Source organism: Ricinus communis, chromosome 8 (genome assembly GCF_019578655.1).
Source record: "Ricinus communis isolate WT05 ecotype wild-type chromosome 8, ASM1957865v1, whole genome shotgun sequence".
Lineage (NCBI taxonomy): Eukaryota > Viridiplantae > Streptophyta > Magnoliopsida > Malpighiales > Euphorbiaceae > Ricinus > Ricinus communis.
Window position 1 is genome coordinate 12,624,502 of NC_063263.1, and position 18,020 is coordinate 12,642,521.

Genomic DNA, 18,020 nt, shown 5'->3' on the forward strand with positions numbered 1-18,020 from the left:
CTATGAGTCTTCTAAAAAAAAAGGAATAAATCCTATGAGAAAAGCAAAATTTCAATTGCATCCAAGTACCAACAAATGCTATGTGAAAATAAATTTGCATCTTATTTAAATTTAAGACTATTTAATCAACACACTATTTAAATTTTAAAAAAAATATTTTAAAAAAAATAAAAAATCTCACTTATGTGCGTATAGATCGTAAATAATTTATGAAAAATATTTAATAATTTTTTATCGTAATTAGTTTTTTTAATTTTTCTAAATCCAGGTAAAAGATAAATCAGATTATAGCCGACATTCTTAATATCACTTTTTTCTTTCTTTTTATTTTATAATATATATATGTGAAAATTATAACTATTAATACAATTATTTAGCCTCTAACATTATTGCTAAACTGAAACAAATTGTACAAAATTTTATAAAATTTATTCTCTTAATTTATATATTTAATTAAAATAAAGTACTTAAAATTCTACTCATTAAACGTATAAAATAACTAAATTAAACTCTTGCAAAATCCATGAAATTTCTGTTTGGATTTTACAATTTATGAATTAAATGTAATTAATGAGATCAGATACTCCTTAGAAAAATAATAGTTTTTTCCCTCTTACAAAAACAAGGACGAGATTGTAGCATATAAGTACCAATAATAGTGATCGGACATTAGACATATAATAATTTAAGTCGGCCAAACAGCTACAAAGATTGTCCTAAACAGTTTATAGATAACGAGATCATCTAAAAAGGTCATTTAAACCGATAACGTTGTATTACTATTAAGGAACAATTCCTTTTCTTTTAGAATATTATATTTAAGGCAAATAGATAAATTAAATAAAATACGTGGAAAAAGCATAGCCAAAGGTGCAATTGTTTGGTGGGTAAACAACGTTCGTGTAAGTCAGATTGACCAGTCACCATTATTGGTCAATAGGAGCATCTTTAATAGTACTTTTATAATAAAAAAATATTTTAAAAGATATTTATATATTTAATTATAAATTTTGATAATTGAAATTTTTTCTAAAATATTTTAATAGTAAAAATTATAATACAGTTATTAAATATAAAATCAAAAATCAAATTTAATCAAATTAATTTTTTATATTATATATATAAAGAATAAAAATTATATAAAATATAATATTATAATACACTATTTAAAATAAAAAAGTTTTAGAATAAATTAGAAATGCTTTAACTGGAGTTAACTTGAAGAATCAAGAGAACGGGCCTCGGCACATGGCTTGACCCGAGCATACCATCCGGTCGGTCCGGTTCCTAACACAACTGATTGACTGCCAATTAGTGGCTGGTCCCCATTTGCCAACTAGTCAAGAAAAAGAACTTACGTTTTATAATTGAACAAAAGTGCATATAAACCCCTGGATCATTACGTCAAAATTTAATTAACTATTATTTTTATTTTACCGCATTTAGATCCTAAATACTTTTTAATACACATCAATTACACACGATAATGTAGCTTATTTTAAGTTGGATCAAAAGTTAATCTTGTTACTAATGTACTAAATAATATATAAAAATATTAAAAAATTTAAATTATTGATACTTTATTTTCATTTAGACATTTATAATGAAGTTGGTACCTAGTATTCTCCAAATTAGATTGTTCCACCGCAATTTGTTTAATGATAGTATCGCTTAAAGTCATATTTTTCTTTTTTATTCACGACATTAGTTGACAAAAGGGGTATTAGTGGTTCGATTAACTAAATTGTTAATTAAAAATTAAGACTTAACCGTTTATTTTTTTAAAATCAAAATTGAATTGAATGAGATGATTAATTGATAATTGGTTAATTTAATTTCACGGTTTTTAATTGTCACATTTATTCAATAAATATTTTCATGAAAATCTAGAGTATAAACAATAATTCAAGCTGAAATAAATATAATTAAAAGTTACATTATAAGTTATACAACCAATATTAAACGTACATTCTTCTAAAAATACATAAATTTCAAATATTTGGATACAAATTTGCTTAAACTTTATTTATAAATAACCATTATAAAGAAGAAAATCCAAATCTAAAGACAAAGGAAGTAGCTCTTAGTTATCAATTTTGAAGAGAATAAAATAAATTACTTTAGGTAATATTTATAATAAATATATAAAATATAATACTTTTGATAGATTAACTAAAAACCGTGATTTTTTGTTAAAAAGGTGAAATCGAACAAAAAATTTTAAAATTATAAAAAAATTAAGATCTAAACTTAAACTATCGGTTCGGTTATTCAATATATTTGATTAACTTTAATTTGTTTCGGATTGACTACAGTTTTAAATAATTTTTTTGCTGAACCATAGTTGCCAATATATTTTTAGTTTTTTCTCTTTATTAATTCATCAGCGGCAAGTTGCAAGAATGAATGTAGCTCCTCCGGTGAGCAGATATTTTTGTAACCAAAATGATATTTTATATCGGGTCGATGTCAAGGAAAGAGCCAATGTCTGCGACGCAAATCCCTAAAACCCGGCAAGGCCACATCCGGAATCCACGGTAATTAGTTAACCAATTTGTTATTTCACTACAAGCACAAGCACGTGGAGCATTCACTATTTTATTTGTGCAGCAGACCTTTTTTTGGGACAAAGTTCAAATTGCCTAACAATTTTGTGTTTCTCAGTTTGGTAAATTGAGAATCACCAAATAATTGTTTGATTTCCAGTCATTGGACTGCTTCCTTTGTTAATTGTGTTGGATTTGTGTTGCAATGTGTCAATGTGCCATACACCAATAATTATAAAATTGGAATTCCAACTTCCAACTTGAAATTATTTAACCCAATTCCGTTTTAGCTTTTCTTTTTCTTATTTTCCTTTGCTTGTATCACTAAGTTTGTGAAAACGGTTTTCAACATTTTTTTTAATTTTAAATATTACTTTTAAAATAAAATAATCTTTTTTAGAGAAAAAATTGTGTACTATTTAAATTAGCTATACATAAATTTATTTTATTTATATGTTATAATTTATTTTTGAATACTATTTGCATATACTAAGTAATATATAATAGAGTAAAAAAAAATTCAAGATTTAATTAGTAATTTAAATAAAGTAATTACTAACTAAGTAGGGACAACTTATTAGTTGATTAAAACTAGGATAAGTGCATATGCTTTACAACTTGTATAGATTAGCTAATTTTTGAAAATTTGAAAATTTTAATATTTTTAATTTAGTTTAATATTATATCTAAATATTATTATTTAATAATATTTAAATATTTTGTTATAATATAGACGTAAATATATTGAATAAAAATATATATTAAAAGTTGATAAAATATTATAAAAAATAATATTTATTAAATTATAATAAAAATTAAAATATAAAACTGATTAAATAATTAAAATTTAATAATATAAATATGTATTTAGCCGGAAAACTGAATCATATATCTCCAAAACTCAAAGTATGTTAAGGTGTTTTTCCATATTAGTCAGGACCAAATTGAATCTTAAAATTAAACCCGAGAGCGCCGCCCGTACGGACCCAACTCTAATTTCAATCCAAAGCACCAAAAAATAAAAATAAAAATAGGAGGTGGACACGTGTATACTGTCGTTTGTGAATATGTGGCTAGCGAATGTAAACTCTTTTTTTTTGTTAAAAAAAAGGGAAAAAAGAAAAGGCAAGAACAATAAAGTTAGTTGGCCTGTAATAGATTTTATACTAATTAGATGCTTATAGTTTCTCTTCCTCCTCTTCTTCTTCTTCTTCTTCACCATCACAAGTCACTACTCTCCCTGTCCACAAATTCACCCAAATTCAAATTCCATATTCCATTCTCCGTAAAATCAATAAAAAGCTCCTTTTTTTTTTATAAGAAGAAACCCTCTGGATCTGCGTCTAGTTCGCAATCTCTCTTTTTAAGCTTGTCTGTAAGTTTTGGTAAGTTGTAATTGAAAAAACCGAGCTCCTTTTCTGTTTTTTTTTTTTGTTTTTCAGTTCTTGTGTTCTGCTTGATCTTCATACTTTCTGCTGTTACATTTTTTTTTAGAACTTTGAGTTGTGTTAATTTGTGTTTTGTGGAGGTTAAGTTGCTTTGACATGGAAGTCAAGAAATTCAAAGTAAGTCAAAATATAATTTAAAACTTCGTTTTTTACTTGGAAGTCTTTTTGATGTTTATCGAAGAAAAAGGATGATAGCTTTGGCAGTTATTTGTCCCTCCATTTACAGATTTTAGTTCAAGGGTGAATTTGGAAAGTTCTTATTTTCTTTTTTAATTTACCTTCTTTGGAAAAATTAGTATTGAAACTAGTTCCAAACTATAGGAAAGTTTCAATCTTGTCCTTGACCCAATAATTTATTTTTTTATTTTCTAAATGCTTTTTAGGTAATGCACTTGTTAAGATTTTAGCATTAAGGCAGCTTCTTGGACTGTTTCTTCAGGTGGCTTTTTTATGAGCAATTGAGGCGTCTGTATATAAGATTTTTGAAGCATAATTATACGTTATCATGTCTGATCGCATAGTTCAATCAGATCATGATAAGGATAATGTTCCTGACAAGTCTATGAAGCCTTTCCAATCTGCTTGGATGTCTCACTGGACACACTCGCGTTACAGGCCAATCGATGATGCTCAAAACCAGTTATCACTTCCTTCTGAGTCTGGGAAAAATACTCAGAGATGTAAGCGTCAAAATTCACTTGGTGAGACGGAGTTTGAAACAGGTAACTCTAAGTTTGTGAAAGAATTTAGAGAAATGCACAATGTCATTATGAATGAGTGTTCGACCACAGGTTTGAGAAAATTGAGACACGAAACATCATCCAAAGGCCAGCAGTTTCCCATGTTTAAATCTTCTCACAATAGAGATGGGATTGTACCAATGAAGAATGGTGAGTCCTCTAGTCCTCAAGAAGGACTCGTAAGTTCACAAATGGATCCTAGTTCTCGCTGTGATGTTTCTCTAGGTCAAATTGACAAGTGTTTACTCCCAATGCATGAGTCAGCTCCTTCCAAAAGAGAAACTCAAACATTAGAAACTCACTTTGAGCATGAAGGCATTACGTCAAATCTAAATCAACAGGTTAAGTCAAATAAATTGCTTGAAGATCATAAATTTTTTATATCAGAATCTCTTAAGGATGAGTTTTTGGGCTCAACTTCTGGGATTGTTCCATCAAAATTTAATAGTGGAAGGACCCCGATCGAGCCTTTTTTTCCCAGGCAGGATTTCATCAATCAACCAAACAGTATATCTTTGGTTCATGAGAGGAAAATAAATAACAATGCAACTCTTTTGACAGATGACCCCTCAACAAGTAATAATCGGCTTAGAAACTTTCTTGGTGAACAAGTGCAGAAGATGCCTAATCATTCTGATATTAAATTGTTTGATCGCCAGGTCAGGCTCCCAGATGCAAGGTTATATCATGGATCTTATGAACTGCCAACCATTCCCCCTTCTGTACAAGATGTGGAAACAATGAAGATGTGTACCACTATAGGCTCTTTAGAAGAGTATACCATATGTCCTCCAAAGTTTTCTCAAACTACTCACCACTTCTTGATCACAAAAAAGACTGATGTGAACTTGTTTGATGGAGGTCAAACATTCAGAGGGTCCACAATATCCACCAAATTTAAGGGAAAACGACCAAGTGGGCTCCTCACCTTATCTCCAGATCTTGCTTTCAATGTTAAGCAAGGAGTGAAGCTGCAATCTCTGGACAGCTCTACAGATAGTGAAGCAAAAGAAAATATAGAGAATATTCATACTTCTGCAGTTAATTTAAAGAATGAATCATCAGCTGAAACTGATACCATGGACATGGATACTCTCCGGGTGAACCATCTCTCTGGTGTGTGTGCTTGCGTTGTATCTCATATGTTCAGTACTTAGATCAGAGGTGTCTTGTTTTATGTTGACATAGACAGGTTCCTATGTGCACAGGAAAATAGATAGAAAATAATGATACAAGTTATAGATGATTATTTTGGTTAAACTAGTCCATTTTGTTCAAAATTAATTTTTAAGTTTTCTTTTTTCCTATTGCAGGCGGGGTTTCATCTATCCCGAACAAGGTAATTTTTGTTATGTATTCATCTTTTAATTGGTGTGTCCTCGAGTGCTTCCTGAAAAGTCAGCTGCATTCTAAAAAAGCAGTGATGTAGAAGAATATGAAGTTGATAAATTTTTGGAAGTTCTGTTAAGAACCAACAAATTTGGTTTTTGCTATAATATATAGCTTGGTATATAGCACGGTAGTAAGTATCAAAGAGGTATGGATGGGTCATTAGTTTGAACTCAAAATTCTGCCACCAGACTTTTTTGTACAAATATGTCTGTTATCTTTTGCGCTTCCATTCATCCCGTTTGACATTTTTGCATTATCCAATAATGATGTCCTCCACTTTTTAGACTTAAGAAACAAATATATAGGCAGTTACATGTGGCCAAACATATTTTGGTACCCAAATCAATTGTATTGAAGTATTTAAAAATCACAGTCTATTATTAAATATGTAATAGAAGCACGCCTGGGATGTGGGTGGACCTGAATGGGTGGTGAACCTAAAGTGTAAATTGCCACATTGGTGCTTTGGAAAAGGCAGGGCCCTATAAGATGTATGCACTAGATACAAAGGATTCCCCATTTCCCTTTTGCAACAGCATTAATGTTTACAAGCTAATCACATTTGAATTTCTTTTAATTTTTTGACCTGTTCATAGCATGCAAAACTGGTTATTTGAAACAAAAATTATAGGAGGAAATTCAACTTCATATGAAATTAAAGAAGCTTTGTTGTTTCTTTGGATTATTCAATTTCTTTTTGGGCTAATTTTCTTTTCTTTCATTCTTTTTAAGTTGTTCCAGTTCCAGTCTTTCTGGAATCTCCTTGTTTTACAATTGTAATTCATATTCTATTCAGTAAAATTCTCATTTTCAGTATGTTATTTTTCCTCATTTCTGCTTTCAAAAATCATGATAGTTATTATTAAGAACATTATATTTCAGTACCTTGATGCTTATATCTCACCTCAAGAAGGTAAACGTGCCTCATTGTTTTTTTCCTGCCAAGAATTGGTTAAATTATTAAATTCTAGATTCAAAGGCTTGCTAAACGGTTTCTCCGGTCATATACCATGTGACATGATCTTTTATTGCCACATGTAGTGGTTACATGACATCTGCTGCATAATAGAATCTAGTGGTTTCTAATTGGGCCATTTTTCTTACCATCAGTTATAATTTTTATAGGACATCAATGGGGCTCAGAAGTCACAGAAATCAGAAGCTGCAATAGATTCAGTCAGAGAAGGGAATAGAGGCAGACTGCCAAATATAGAGTTACCCGACATTAACCAGGAAGTGACAGCAATCCCAGGAGTGACAAGTTCAGCAGATGATGGGGAGGCCAGCACCTCGAGAACCCAGAGCTTAAATGTGGAACAATTCCTTTCCCATGTGGAAGATCCCACAAACTCAATATCTAGTGCTTCTGTTGATATTCAACTGGGATTAGATCCATACAGCCGATGGGTTAAACGTCTCAAACCAAGCTCTTCAGATTCTTTCGCTCATGGTACTAAGAGCTTAAAAATGGCAGAAGCCTCTTCCCATGAGAAAGTTAATAAGTTGTTTAGTAAAATACTAAACCATAGCAAAACTAGTTCAGAACCAAAGATGAATAAATCTCATGGTAAACAGCATATGGTGGTTGATCAGACTTCAGATTTACTGAGGAATATTGAAGCCTCCTCCGCTGTTCCAGTGAGGAAAATTCAAGAGGCAACACTTTCACATGCTTGGATCCGAAGGTGGTGTCATAACCAAGCTGCACTTTCAAAAGCAAAGCCAGAAGGTGGGGTGGTTTGTGAACCTCAGAATTCAACAGCAAACCAAGACAACTTCCAGAAGAAGCAGTTTCCAAGCCTTGCTGCTATGGCTTTGATGGGGAAAGCCATGAACGGTTTTCACCCATGCAAATTCAGGAAAATGGGATCATTTATAGTTTGGAATAACAAAGGATTGAAATAAGTTAATTCTGACTGGAAGAGTAAACCAAGCAGTTCTTTGTTCAGTGCCTGATAATATTTCAGCAGGTAGGAGAAATCTGTGGCCGTCAATCACCTACCAGTTCAGTGGAGAGCTTGTGAGGTGCATATAGCCTGAATGTTGCTCTGGTATGCACCACCATCCTAAATTTGCTCCTGTTTTTTTCTTTTCTTTTTTTTTTTTCTTCTTTTTCTCCCCCTTTTTCCTTCCTATGGATAATATCCGTAAATAGGTCATATGCGAAAGATTTGGCAGAGGCCCTGTTTGTTGGAGTCTGAAAGGGGTAACATAAGCCTCTATCATTTGATATTGTAAGTTTGATAGCATTTAGAAATGTTGCTAGAGCGCCCATTCCTACCCTCTATGTTTACTGCAAGATAACTTGAGTAATATCTGGGATGGGAAGACAAAAATAAAAGTGTAAAGAGGATAGGTGTGTTTGCTTCTTTATAAAGCATAGAATTATTGCTTACGTCTAGACTCATATAATACATTTACATTAGAAATACCTTATCAGAAAATATTGCAGATAACGTTACTAGGATGCAATAGTGTGAAACTTGCACTCAGATGAACTTCATACTTTCAACATGTGATCTTTAATTATGAATTTTTGTGGATTAAACTTGTTATGCTGAAAATGATCAGAGAACAATCCAAGTGCTTCAACTGGACAGTGGAAATCCATGTTGGTTGTCCTATAATACGTGAAGAGGGAATTGTCTAGATTTGTGGCTTCACATTATTTAATAGGTGAAAAATGGAGGGACGTCCAACACAACAAGATGAGAAAAAGAATGGACCATGAGAAAGTGGAGCAATTTCCTTTCAATATTTTATCTAACATTGTTTGAGTTTATCTCTGATTTCTTCAAAGAGGTGAGACAGCTTCTACTCCCACAACTTCTTATTGATTCCCTATTACATTGTTGTGCTCTTTCTAACAGTGTGGTTCGACCTCTATATCAGCATCCATTGCCTCTGTTCTTTTATTTTTTTTGTTTAATCAGAATTTTGATTGTGTTCTGGAAAGATAACTAATTTGAGATTACTAAAGCGTGCGCACATTGACCAAGTTTTGTTGCATGCCTAGAAACGAGTGAATGTTTACTTGACACTTTATTTATTTATTATTTAAATTGATGTCTTGATTGCCAGGACAGGGTCCTACTAAACCTTCTGCCAAATCTATAAACATCAGTCAAACGAAACAGTAAGTGTTGCTTCTGGCCTGAATAAACGGATTTAAGCTGACATCCATAGTTGTATAAAATGAAATGAACAAGTAAAGTCATAAGGGCAATTCAATGCTCGTGTTCCTTAGTGTTCTTGCTATTTTCCCACTTGTGATTGTGACACTAACATATCAAGTTCCTTTGGCATGAACTTACGCCGGGCAAGGTTATCATCTTGCCTATCCTAAAAATCCCTCAAGTCGAATTAAACAATTAAACAATTCAATTATCACAAACTATGGTTCCATCCTTGACCTGGCACCCTGTCTGTTCTAGAGCAGATTCGAAGAAACCACCTCCGCGGATACTTGAATCTATACAAGGGGGAGCAAACTGAATGATTATATCTCTTAGTGTGAGCATGCCTGTTGGTCTCTGTGAATCATCAAGCAGGAAGCAATGACTGCTTTTTGTCTCTGTTAACATGTACATTACTTGCTTGAGAGTGTTGCTTCTTCTGGCGGTGACTGGAGCATACATTCTTGGCAGGACACTGCTTCGTAGGCGAAGAACACCAGCTGAGAGAAAAGCCCCAAGGTCTTGATCAACAGTAGGATCAACATTGTCTTTTGCAGTTTCCATGTGAATGAATTCCCGCATGGTTAGGCTCCTGCAGCAGTAGCAACCACACATTATTTTCTTGGTGTAATTAGGTTGTAGAAGGCATTAGTCTAATTCTTACAATTAATCATTTTGGTCTGAATTAGAAACTGTATGTTGTTAAGCCTGTGGGAAGTCGAAGGCCGATCATGCTAATCTCAAACCTCACTAGAACACTAGAAATGCAGAAGAAATCATCTGTCTGTTGAACTTACTTTCTATCATTGAGTAGCTCATGATGCTCCAAAAGAAGATAAACATCGCTATTCCTCAAGCAACCAATGATCTTCTCAGTTTCTCGATTTACAACTGCAACTGCTCCTATTCGGCTTTCCCATAACATGCTAAGAGCTTCTGCCAAGCTTTGATTGCTGTATAAAATGACTACTCGCACTTCACTTTCAAAGCTGTGCAAAAATTAGAAATGGGTAAAACAATCAGCTTAATAGTTCGTAGTTTTTAACAAACTTAGGATTTGATGTGCATACCGGAACTCGGACAAAGCTTTGTCTGCAATGCCATCAAACCACCCTAGCCCACTTGATTGGAGCAACAACTGGATTACTGCATTCTACAAAAACATCCAGCAATTATTTTTCCAAGCTTAAGAAAACTGTCAAAACATTCTTATTAAGCAACTGTTTCAATTCTTTTATTCCGAGGAAATGTAATAGTAGTCATTACAAATAATTCCTAACCAATGATAAGATATATCATGTCAATATTTTGAGCACATCATATTAAAACGCTAGAACAAGTTAGCAACCAAAAGTTGCAGCAAGTTCAGTACCTGTGTTGCAAAACCAATGACCTGAAAACCCGATTGGTCTATAACAGGCACTGCCTGCAGGCGGTGGTGCTTCGAAAGGAGCAGCAGAACATGGAACAGGGTATCATCCAAATGTACAGGGAAAAACGGATCCCAGAGGAAACACTTAGCTAACTCCCCCACCTGTTCATTCCGCAATACTTGAAACAAATTCACAATCCAACAAAGTCTAATAAAAAATATAGTGCTTTTGAAACAGTCAAATGTTGATCAATTCAATACTTTTTTTATCCAAAATACCTTTGTTTGTGAGATTTCAGGACTCTGTTTAAGCATGGTAAAGAAGCTGCCTGTTCCAGTCCCGTTGCCACCATTTTCTTTAGCCTGAACATTAGCCTTTTCACATTCCTTAAAACATGAAAAGAAAGAAAATAATATATACTCAATACCCAAGGAGTGAAAACAGGTACCATTGGGCTAGGAGCATGGTCGAATGCTCGACTCCTAATGCAGGAGGTCAGGAATTTAACTCCTGTTAAAACACATCGAGTTCTAAAAGAAAATGCATAGAAGTTACCTCAAGAGACCAAAGAACCAAACTAACAAAATCAATAAACCCCATATATTGATCTGAAGATCTTCCGAATGTAGTATCAGGATCTACAGCATCAGCAGCAATGAGAGCACCAGAGACATTCTTGTCATACAACAATTGGATTGCATCTTTTATACTATCCCCGGTTTTCAATTCCACAACTAAAACAAACAAAAGAAACCATATATTTCAGATTCCATCACCAGTTTCTCAAAGAAAATATACAAAAGAAATGAAGAGAAATATACCAGGAGAGTTCTTGATGCCAGGGATAGAACTGACAGGGATGCGATCAAGAAACATTTGAAGCGCACTGCCAGCGTCAAGTTCCTGGTGTTTTTGTTTCTCCAAATTCAAATTCGCTACTACCTTATCATCTTTTAGGACCTTCAATCCATCTTCAACCTGCTTGATATCCATCTTCTTTTGTTGTTGCGTTGTTATATTGACTCTGTTTCTCTTTTCTCTTTGGCTTAATTTGTTAAGCACCACCACTCCAACCTTACGTCTCTCTTTCTCAAAGAGTTATCGCGTCATGCAAAGGGAACTCCATGTGTCAGTTAAACAATCGCTTGCTCCCTCCTATTGCCACGCAATTATTGTTTCAACAGCATGTGATGAGAAGGTGAGTTTCCTTGGAATTGGGGAGCCAGTTTTCGTGCATGGTGTTGAAGTGCAAGCTCAAACAATATTGGCTCCATCAGATATTTTTGTAGTCTTATATTAATACCAGATTTTATACATAATACTTTTCATATTCAGCCTAGCAAATACACAAGAAAGGAAAACCTGAATTTGCGAGTCTTTAATGAATTGATCAAGAAACTGATTTAGTGCAAGATTGCTTACATTCGAAAAGAATAGAAACAAAATTTGATGCCATTGAAAAAATTGTTCCAGGAACTATAAAAATGGCAACTACAAACTGTAGAGCCTTATTTATTATATTTTCACATCATCAGAAGTTCTAGTACAGGAAAATGCTAATTCATAGTATTTTCTCTTTTTTGGAATACAGTTCACTGTATCATTTATAGCTAGGGATACAGGCTTTATATAAAACCTAGAAAGAAACCAAGTAGCTAACTGGTTAGCTCTTTTAATTTATTTGTGGGAGAACTTTTGGCAACCGTAAATGCAGGAGGCTCTAGTTTTGCAGAATGAGCTTGTAGTTTAGATAGGATAAAGATTGTGCAGCTTTCTTTCTTCTTCTTTTCAGACTATAATGCTGCCACTGTAAGCATGGAGCTTCTTCTCCAGGCTGCACTTAACCAACAACTGCTTCAAAATTTACCCCGCTCAACACCCAAAACCCGTATCTTGTAATTGGTTGAGATCCATTTATATCACTGTGCCATCCTCTATTGTAGCCTTCTCCATTATGATGGTAATTCCGGACCGGATGTAGAATCCTTCTTCTGGTCTATCTGCTTCTTGCACACCCTACAGAATGCCAAAGAATCCAGATGCATTTTTAACTCTGCTTATAGATCTTACAATCACTTCAAGTAGATGAAAGATCACGTATGTGTTTTCAGTTTCATGGAAATTAATTTGGCAGGTGCTACTTACATCTTTATTCACAATGACCACGTCTTTTCCTATCTTGGCATTCTTGTCAATTATGCAGTTCCTTCAAACAAAAACCATAAGCTTATTGTCAGAACTCATCATCTCAATAATCTTAGGACTTGTATTAGCTTGCAGAACAATTACAAATGAGAAGAGAAAACAAAGAAAAAAAGCATTTTTGTATTGTATGTTTATAGCTTTAAAAAGTGTTTGAGTATCATACTTGATTTTTGTGTTCCTTCCAACACCAATAGGGACTTTTCCTTCTGCTAAAAGAGATGCAATTTCAGTTTCAGTTTGGTAGTAGTCAGCTCCCAGCATCACAGTGTCCTAAAATTGGACAGAAGAGAGTTGTCAGTCACAACTAGCTCATCAGATAGAACATATAATTGAGGAAATTATGATAGATCACCTTTAACTCAACACCATAATCTAAACGTGAGCGTTCACCAACCACAGAGTGGCGTACAGTACATTCTCTCAGAAAGCATCCATGGGAGATTATTGCATCTACAATCTGCAATATGCAAACTAAAAATGAGAGGGCAAGACAACTCAATGAAGCCACAAATCTTATACCAGAGAAAAGCAGCATACCCGGCATTTATCAATTTTGGTTGGTGGTAAGAATCGAGGAGATGTATAGAAGGGTGTCTTTGGGTCATAAAACTCGAACGTGGGAGGCTGCAGAAAATATTTAGTCAGTTCATAGTTGTTAGTCTTGTCACAATGAAAGAAGAAAGTTCCAGATTATGCATGCTTAAAAAGTGATTCATAGCAAATATAGGATATCAACGAGCTCATATATCAAAAGAGGTAATATGAAAGGACCATAGATTTTCTTCAGGCACGAGCCCTCGGTGTCTGCTTTTTTTCTTTTTAAACAGTATGCCATTGATGTACAACTAACACACTTGCATGGATAACAAAAGGAATATCAAAATCCAAAATTGGCACTGCTGTAATGATAAAATACAAACCTCTTCAGTGAGAGCCAGGTTAGCTTCATAGAATGATTTTATTGTTCCAATATCTTCCCAATAGTCTCTAAAATTATATGACTGTCAAAACTCAAACATGATACAATCAGCAATTTACCCAGACGCATATCTAGGAGTTAAGCAGATAGCTCAAATTTGTTTTCCCTTCCAGTAAACAGTTATTTTTCATATCAAGAGAAGAAGAAAGAAAGGAAGGGGAAGGGGTCTTCTAGGCTGAGAAACCACCTTCCTGACACTATATTGAAGAAACTTATTGAAGACTGAATATTTTAGCGTTCTTGAGTATTCTTACTTGGATATTGTGCTCCATGACAGCAGCAGGTATAATTTCGGAACCAAAGTCATTTGATGTAGGAAATCTCCACCTTAGAAGCTTCAATAAAATCTCAGTCCTAAATACATAGACTCCCATTGATGCAATATAGGGGGATTTCAAGGCATCTTGCGGAGACAATCCTAGTTGAGTGGTATCAGCTTTCTGCAAGGGGAATTAAACATGGAAAATAAGTATAAACTTAAATCATTTAGCATAGAGTATTTGCAAAGAAAATAGGATAATCAGAAAACTAGGTCTAATTATCAGCTGTTTAACATAGTGTAAGAGGAAGGCTTAGGAGTTAGATTGTTCCAGTGTCTAATTTGAGAAAGAAAATCAATCTTAATTACAGCAAATGGTTAGCAAGGAAAATATTGAATTATTAGTTTGAGCCAGAATCTAGATGCCAGTCCTCTTTGTTTCATTTCGGTACTTCAGGTACCGCTACTTATCTTCTGATAAATGTGAAAACTTTCTAGAGACACACAGTTGAAGGAAACTATAAGAAAGGCATGTCTAAGAATAAGAATCACGCAATCCTCACCAATGATTTCAATTCAGCTCCTCCTGGCTTTTCAGCAAAGTGGACAATTCGGCCTCTGCTGTCTATCTTCACCAAACCATAATCTGATGCGCGGCTGCTTAGAAAATACAACTTGCAGTGAATAAACCAAGCCGTGAAAAACATGAATTGAAGCAAAGCACAGATAAGGACTGAACAAACCTCTCACCAACTGCTGCACATGAAATTGTGATATCAGCATTACTGTCGACATGATGCTGTTGATTTATAGCAATAAGGTGAGGCGGTTTTTCAAAAATTTGAAATATAACATGAGCCAATTCTATTAGGGTAATGATAGCATACCTGCACAAAGTCCATATAGTCCATTCGGTAAAGATGATCTCCAGACAAGATCAGTATATTCTCAACATTCCTGTTCTTGGCATCCTACATGAACCAGCAGTCATATAAGACTCCAATTCAAGTTTCTAGAGGAACTGAAGTACTATGTTGAAGGCAGTTGGTCTATCCATTTAAATTCAAGATCATGCGGTGGTTACAAAAGAAAAACAAAAAGAAAAGTTTCTCAAAACAAAACAAAAAAAGGTTCTCATATTCACCTCAAAAACCCATGTAAATTGCCTCACAGCATCTGCTGTTCCTTGGAACCAGTTCATTCCTGCTTCTCCAGGTGTTTGAGTAGCTGCTAGAACCTGTTTAGCAGGTCAATTTGGAATTATTCACTTTATGATAAAGGAATCATCAAGCATTCTAAATAAAACACAAGTAATTGCAAGCATTGTCTTTTATTTATTTATTTTTTATCGAAATCAAATGCTTCTTATACAATAAGTTCAAGTTGGACTCTTTAATGTTACTGTGATCCTTTCTCTAAAAGGAAGCCTAACCACTCGAAAGGAACCCGAGGCCTTCGGCTTATACATCTTATAACACTTCAAATTAGATTATTTGCAAGTTCTGATCTGATCATTATAACAATTTTATCTAAATATTATCAATCATTTAAAATATGAGGTTCTATAATTAAGCTCCTCAAGTCTCTGTCTAGTTATATTATAAGACTTAAAATCACAAGGGAAAAACTAGTTCTAGCTAAGTCTGATTTTTCTTCTTGTTCATGTATATACAATTTTTTCAAGTGTTGAATATAAATTTTATACGACAAGAAAATAATACATAAATGGCACCCTGGGTTTAGCTCTGAATATTTATTTTCCTTTTTTCCAGATTGGAAATTCTAATAGGTAAAATTTTTGAAAGCAATCATACCTCCACAAATCCGTCTCCGAAGTTAATACCATTTCCAAAATATGTGCGAGCAAGGTGCCGATTAAGGGAAGCGGAGTTGAATTGTGTTAACACAAATATTTTGTTTATCCCACTGTTGATGCAATTGCTCATAGGGATATCTATAAGCTTATAGCATCCTCCCACCGGTACCTACAATATAAAATGAATAAACAAAAATGACAGTGGTCAGTAACTTGATTGAACGGTCCATAGAGTTTCATGAATAGCCAAGTCTCACAAATAACACATATAGGTTTATATTAAGCTTTATAAACTGCATATCTATCATATAGAAGTTCATCAATCACAGCACGATAGAGTTAGGGAGATTGGAAAGATTTTCTTACAGCTGGTGTTGCTGCCCTTCTGGTAAGAGGAAACAGCTGAGTCCCTGCACCTCCTCCCAATATGATTGATGCTACATTTTTTGGGTCCACTTTTCGCCTTTCAAATCGTGGTGGTGGTGGTGGTGGTGATAAGGTCTAAAATCATATATTCAAGATTTAAGAACAAGGTTACACATCAAACTATAATTAACAAAAACAAGAAATTGGAATAAACTTTAAAAGTTACGGATTCATTAACATCCAAAAGAAAAAAGTGGATCATGTTGAAATACTAGAACTTTAATCTAGAGCATATCATAGATTGATCCAAATCAACTTACCACAATCTCCTTGGGATTATTTGATGTTAATACAGCATAAGCAACACCAGGTTTGACCTTATTAACATTCCAGTCAGCTTTTAATCTTCTTTTCATCTGATTGAACCAAACACTATTCTTTGAACTTCCTCTGATCATTTCTCCCAAAAACTCTTTATCTCCAGTGTTAATACCACCTTTGCTAGCTTTCACCAAGTTGGTGTTAGTATTCAGAGCCATAAGGCAGGAATCCATTGCAATGGTACTCTCAAGGCTTTTGCCAAGATGAAGATGATGATAATGGATCACACTTGAAAAGTGTTTCAGTCACAAAAGTACTGGACACAAATCCCAATGAAACAAAGTTACAAGCTAAGTTATTAAGTAAAGCACAGATCACACAAAGATAAATTCATTAAAGAGAAATCAGATTATAATACACAGAAATGACAGTTGTATCATCACACGCTAGCTCTCACTCAACCTAGTTACAGGATAAAGTAAAATTACCAAATCTAAGCAAACCCAAAAGCAAGATTTAAATAAAGCTAGAATCTTTACAGTACCCAGATACTAAAACGTCAAAGGAATCAAGAATCTAAAGTACCCGAAAGCTTAAGAACCAAACTTTTGAGTAGAGGGATACAGAACTACAAGATCAGAGTATAGAAAATCTTATTACGTACCAAAAAAGTGATTCAAAGATTTAATCACCAAATAACTAAACTATTAGTCGAAGGAAGTGATCAAGAAAGCTTGGTTTCTAGATGGTTGAAAATTGGAAATGGATTCAAGAGTGAAACACGTGAAGTGATGTTGAAATTTGGTGGTTATAGATTTTAGTGCTCTCACGAGAAATCCTGCATTTCTTTTGAGTTACATAGCTTAAAATATACTGAATGTGAAACTCTCTCTCTCTCTCTCTAGTCTCTAGTCTCAAGTCTCTAGTAAGCTTGTTTGTGAATGCAGGTTCGAAGGCTTCTCTTTCTCTTGCTGAGCTGCTCACGAAAGAAGCCATTATAAAGCGAACACATGTCTACATCAAGCCACATGTCTGTCTTTTATGACATGATATTTATGATTTTATTATATTTTAATACCTTGAAGTGTACCAAGTGTTATGATATTTTTCAAAAAAAAAAAAATTGTTTGGACTTCAAAAATGGAGATTGTTACTTATTATGGGTGCCAAAGAAAGAAAAACTCTTCTTTTTCTTTTCTTTTCCATTAGCTTTTCTTTGTTCAATTTGTAATCTTCACCAATTGACAGTTGGGATTAAGATACTTCCCGCCAATTGCTCATATTCACCATCAAAGGACAATGACCTCACCAGTCTCAGCTAGAAAAGTGGAAGGAGTTTAAAATTTTAACAAAAGAGAAAGAAGCCCACATAATTGTTGATGGATTAATAATGCGGACT

The 18,020-nt window shown here is 33.8% G+C and overlaps 3 protein-coding genes across 9 annotated transcripts; 1 reads left to right on the forward strand and 2 right to left on the reverse strand.

Annotated features, from left to right (window-relative positions):
• Window positions 1–3,629: 3,629 nt before the first annotated feature.
• On the forward strand, window positions 3,630–10,103 carry LOC8285333. 7 transcript variants are annotated; one of them, XM_048378452.1, is made up of 5 exons: window positions 3,630–3,931; window positions 4,075–4,111; window positions 4,434–5,850; window positions 6,048–6,073; window positions 7,252–9,260. In XM_048378452.1, the coding sequence occupies exons 3-5, from the start codon at window positions 4,500–4,502 to the stop codon at window positions 8,029–8,031; spliced, it is 2,157 nt and encodes a 718-aa protein (XP_048234409.1). In that variant the 5' UTR covers window positions 3,630–3,931; window positions 4,075–4,111; window positions 4,434–4,499; the 3' UTR covers window positions 8,032–9,260. The 7 variants fall into 7 exon arrangements, 5 of the variants coding, with proteins under 5 accessions (XP_048234409.1, XP_015570874.1, XP_048234410.1 ...); XM_015715388.3 differs by having other exon boundaries at window positions 4,081–4,111; XM_048378453.1 differs by lacking the exon at window positions 4,075–4,111 and having other exon boundaries at window positions 3,631–3,931; window positions 4,434–4,716; window positions 4,786–5,850.
• LOC8285334 (SNF1-related protein kinase regulatory subunit gamma-1) lies at window positions 9,282–11,773 on the reverse strand (the record flags this gene model as incomplete). The annotated part of the gene is made up of 7 exons (XM_002512878.4): window positions 9,282–9,894; window positions 10,100–10,291; window positions 10,373–10,455; window positions 10,675–10,836; window positions 10,954–11,061; window positions 11,231–11,409; window positions 11,497–11,773. Coding segments are annotated over 7 exons (1,389 nt in total), but the record flags the coding sequence as incomplete, so codon positions are not given.
• A 379-nt stretch (window positions 11,774–12,152) lies between these two features.
• Window positions 12,153–17,615, reverse strand: LOC8285335 (glucose-1-phosphate adenylyltransferase large subunit 1). The gene is made up of 15 exons (XM_002512879.4): window positions 17,286–17,615; window positions 16,621–16,937; window positions 16,301–16,435; window positions 15,933–16,103; window positions 15,263–15,355; window positions 15,006–15,089; window positions 14,862–14,917; window positions 14,682–14,775; window positions 14,114–14,299; window positions 13,801–13,881; window positions 13,418–13,504; window positions 13,233–13,337; window positions 13,044–13,150; window positions 12,821–12,881; window positions 12,153–12,691 (listed from the first exon to the last, which is right to left on the reverse strand). The coding sequence occupies exons 2-15, from the start codon at window positions 16,852–16,854 to the stop codon at window positions 12,590–12,592; spliced, it is 1,596 nt and encodes a 531-aa protein (XP_002512925.1). The 5' UTR covers window positions 16,855–16,937; window positions 17,286–17,615; the 3' UTR covers window positions 12,153–12,589.
• Between the last annotated feature and the right edge of the window lie 405 nt (window positions 17,616–18,020).

Coding starts and splice junctions, on each gene's coding strand:
- LOC8285333 (XM_048378452.1), top strand. CDS start 4,500: ATGTCTGATCGCATAGTTCAATCAGATCATGATAAGGATAATGTTCCT. Junction 5,851..6,047: donor CCGGGTGAACCATCTCTCTG/GTGTGTGTGCTT, acceptor TTCCTATTGCAG/GCGGGGTTTCATCTATCCCG. Junction 6,074..7,251: donor TTTCATCTATCCCGAACAAG/GTAATTTTTGTT, acceptor TAATTTTTATAG/GACATCAATGGGGCTCAGAA.
- LOC8285335 (XM_002512879.4), bottom strand. CDS start 16,854: ATGGATTCCTGCCTTATGGCTCTGAATACTAACACCAACTTGGTGAAA. Junction 16,436..16,620: donor ATAATCCCAAGGAGATTGTG/GTAAGTTGATTT, acceptor ATATGATTTTAG/ACCTTATCACCACCACCACC. Junction 14,776..14,861: donor TGTGCAGCAGTTGGTGAGAG/GTTTGTTCAGTC, acceptor TTTTCTAAGCAG/CCGCGCATCAGATTATGGTT.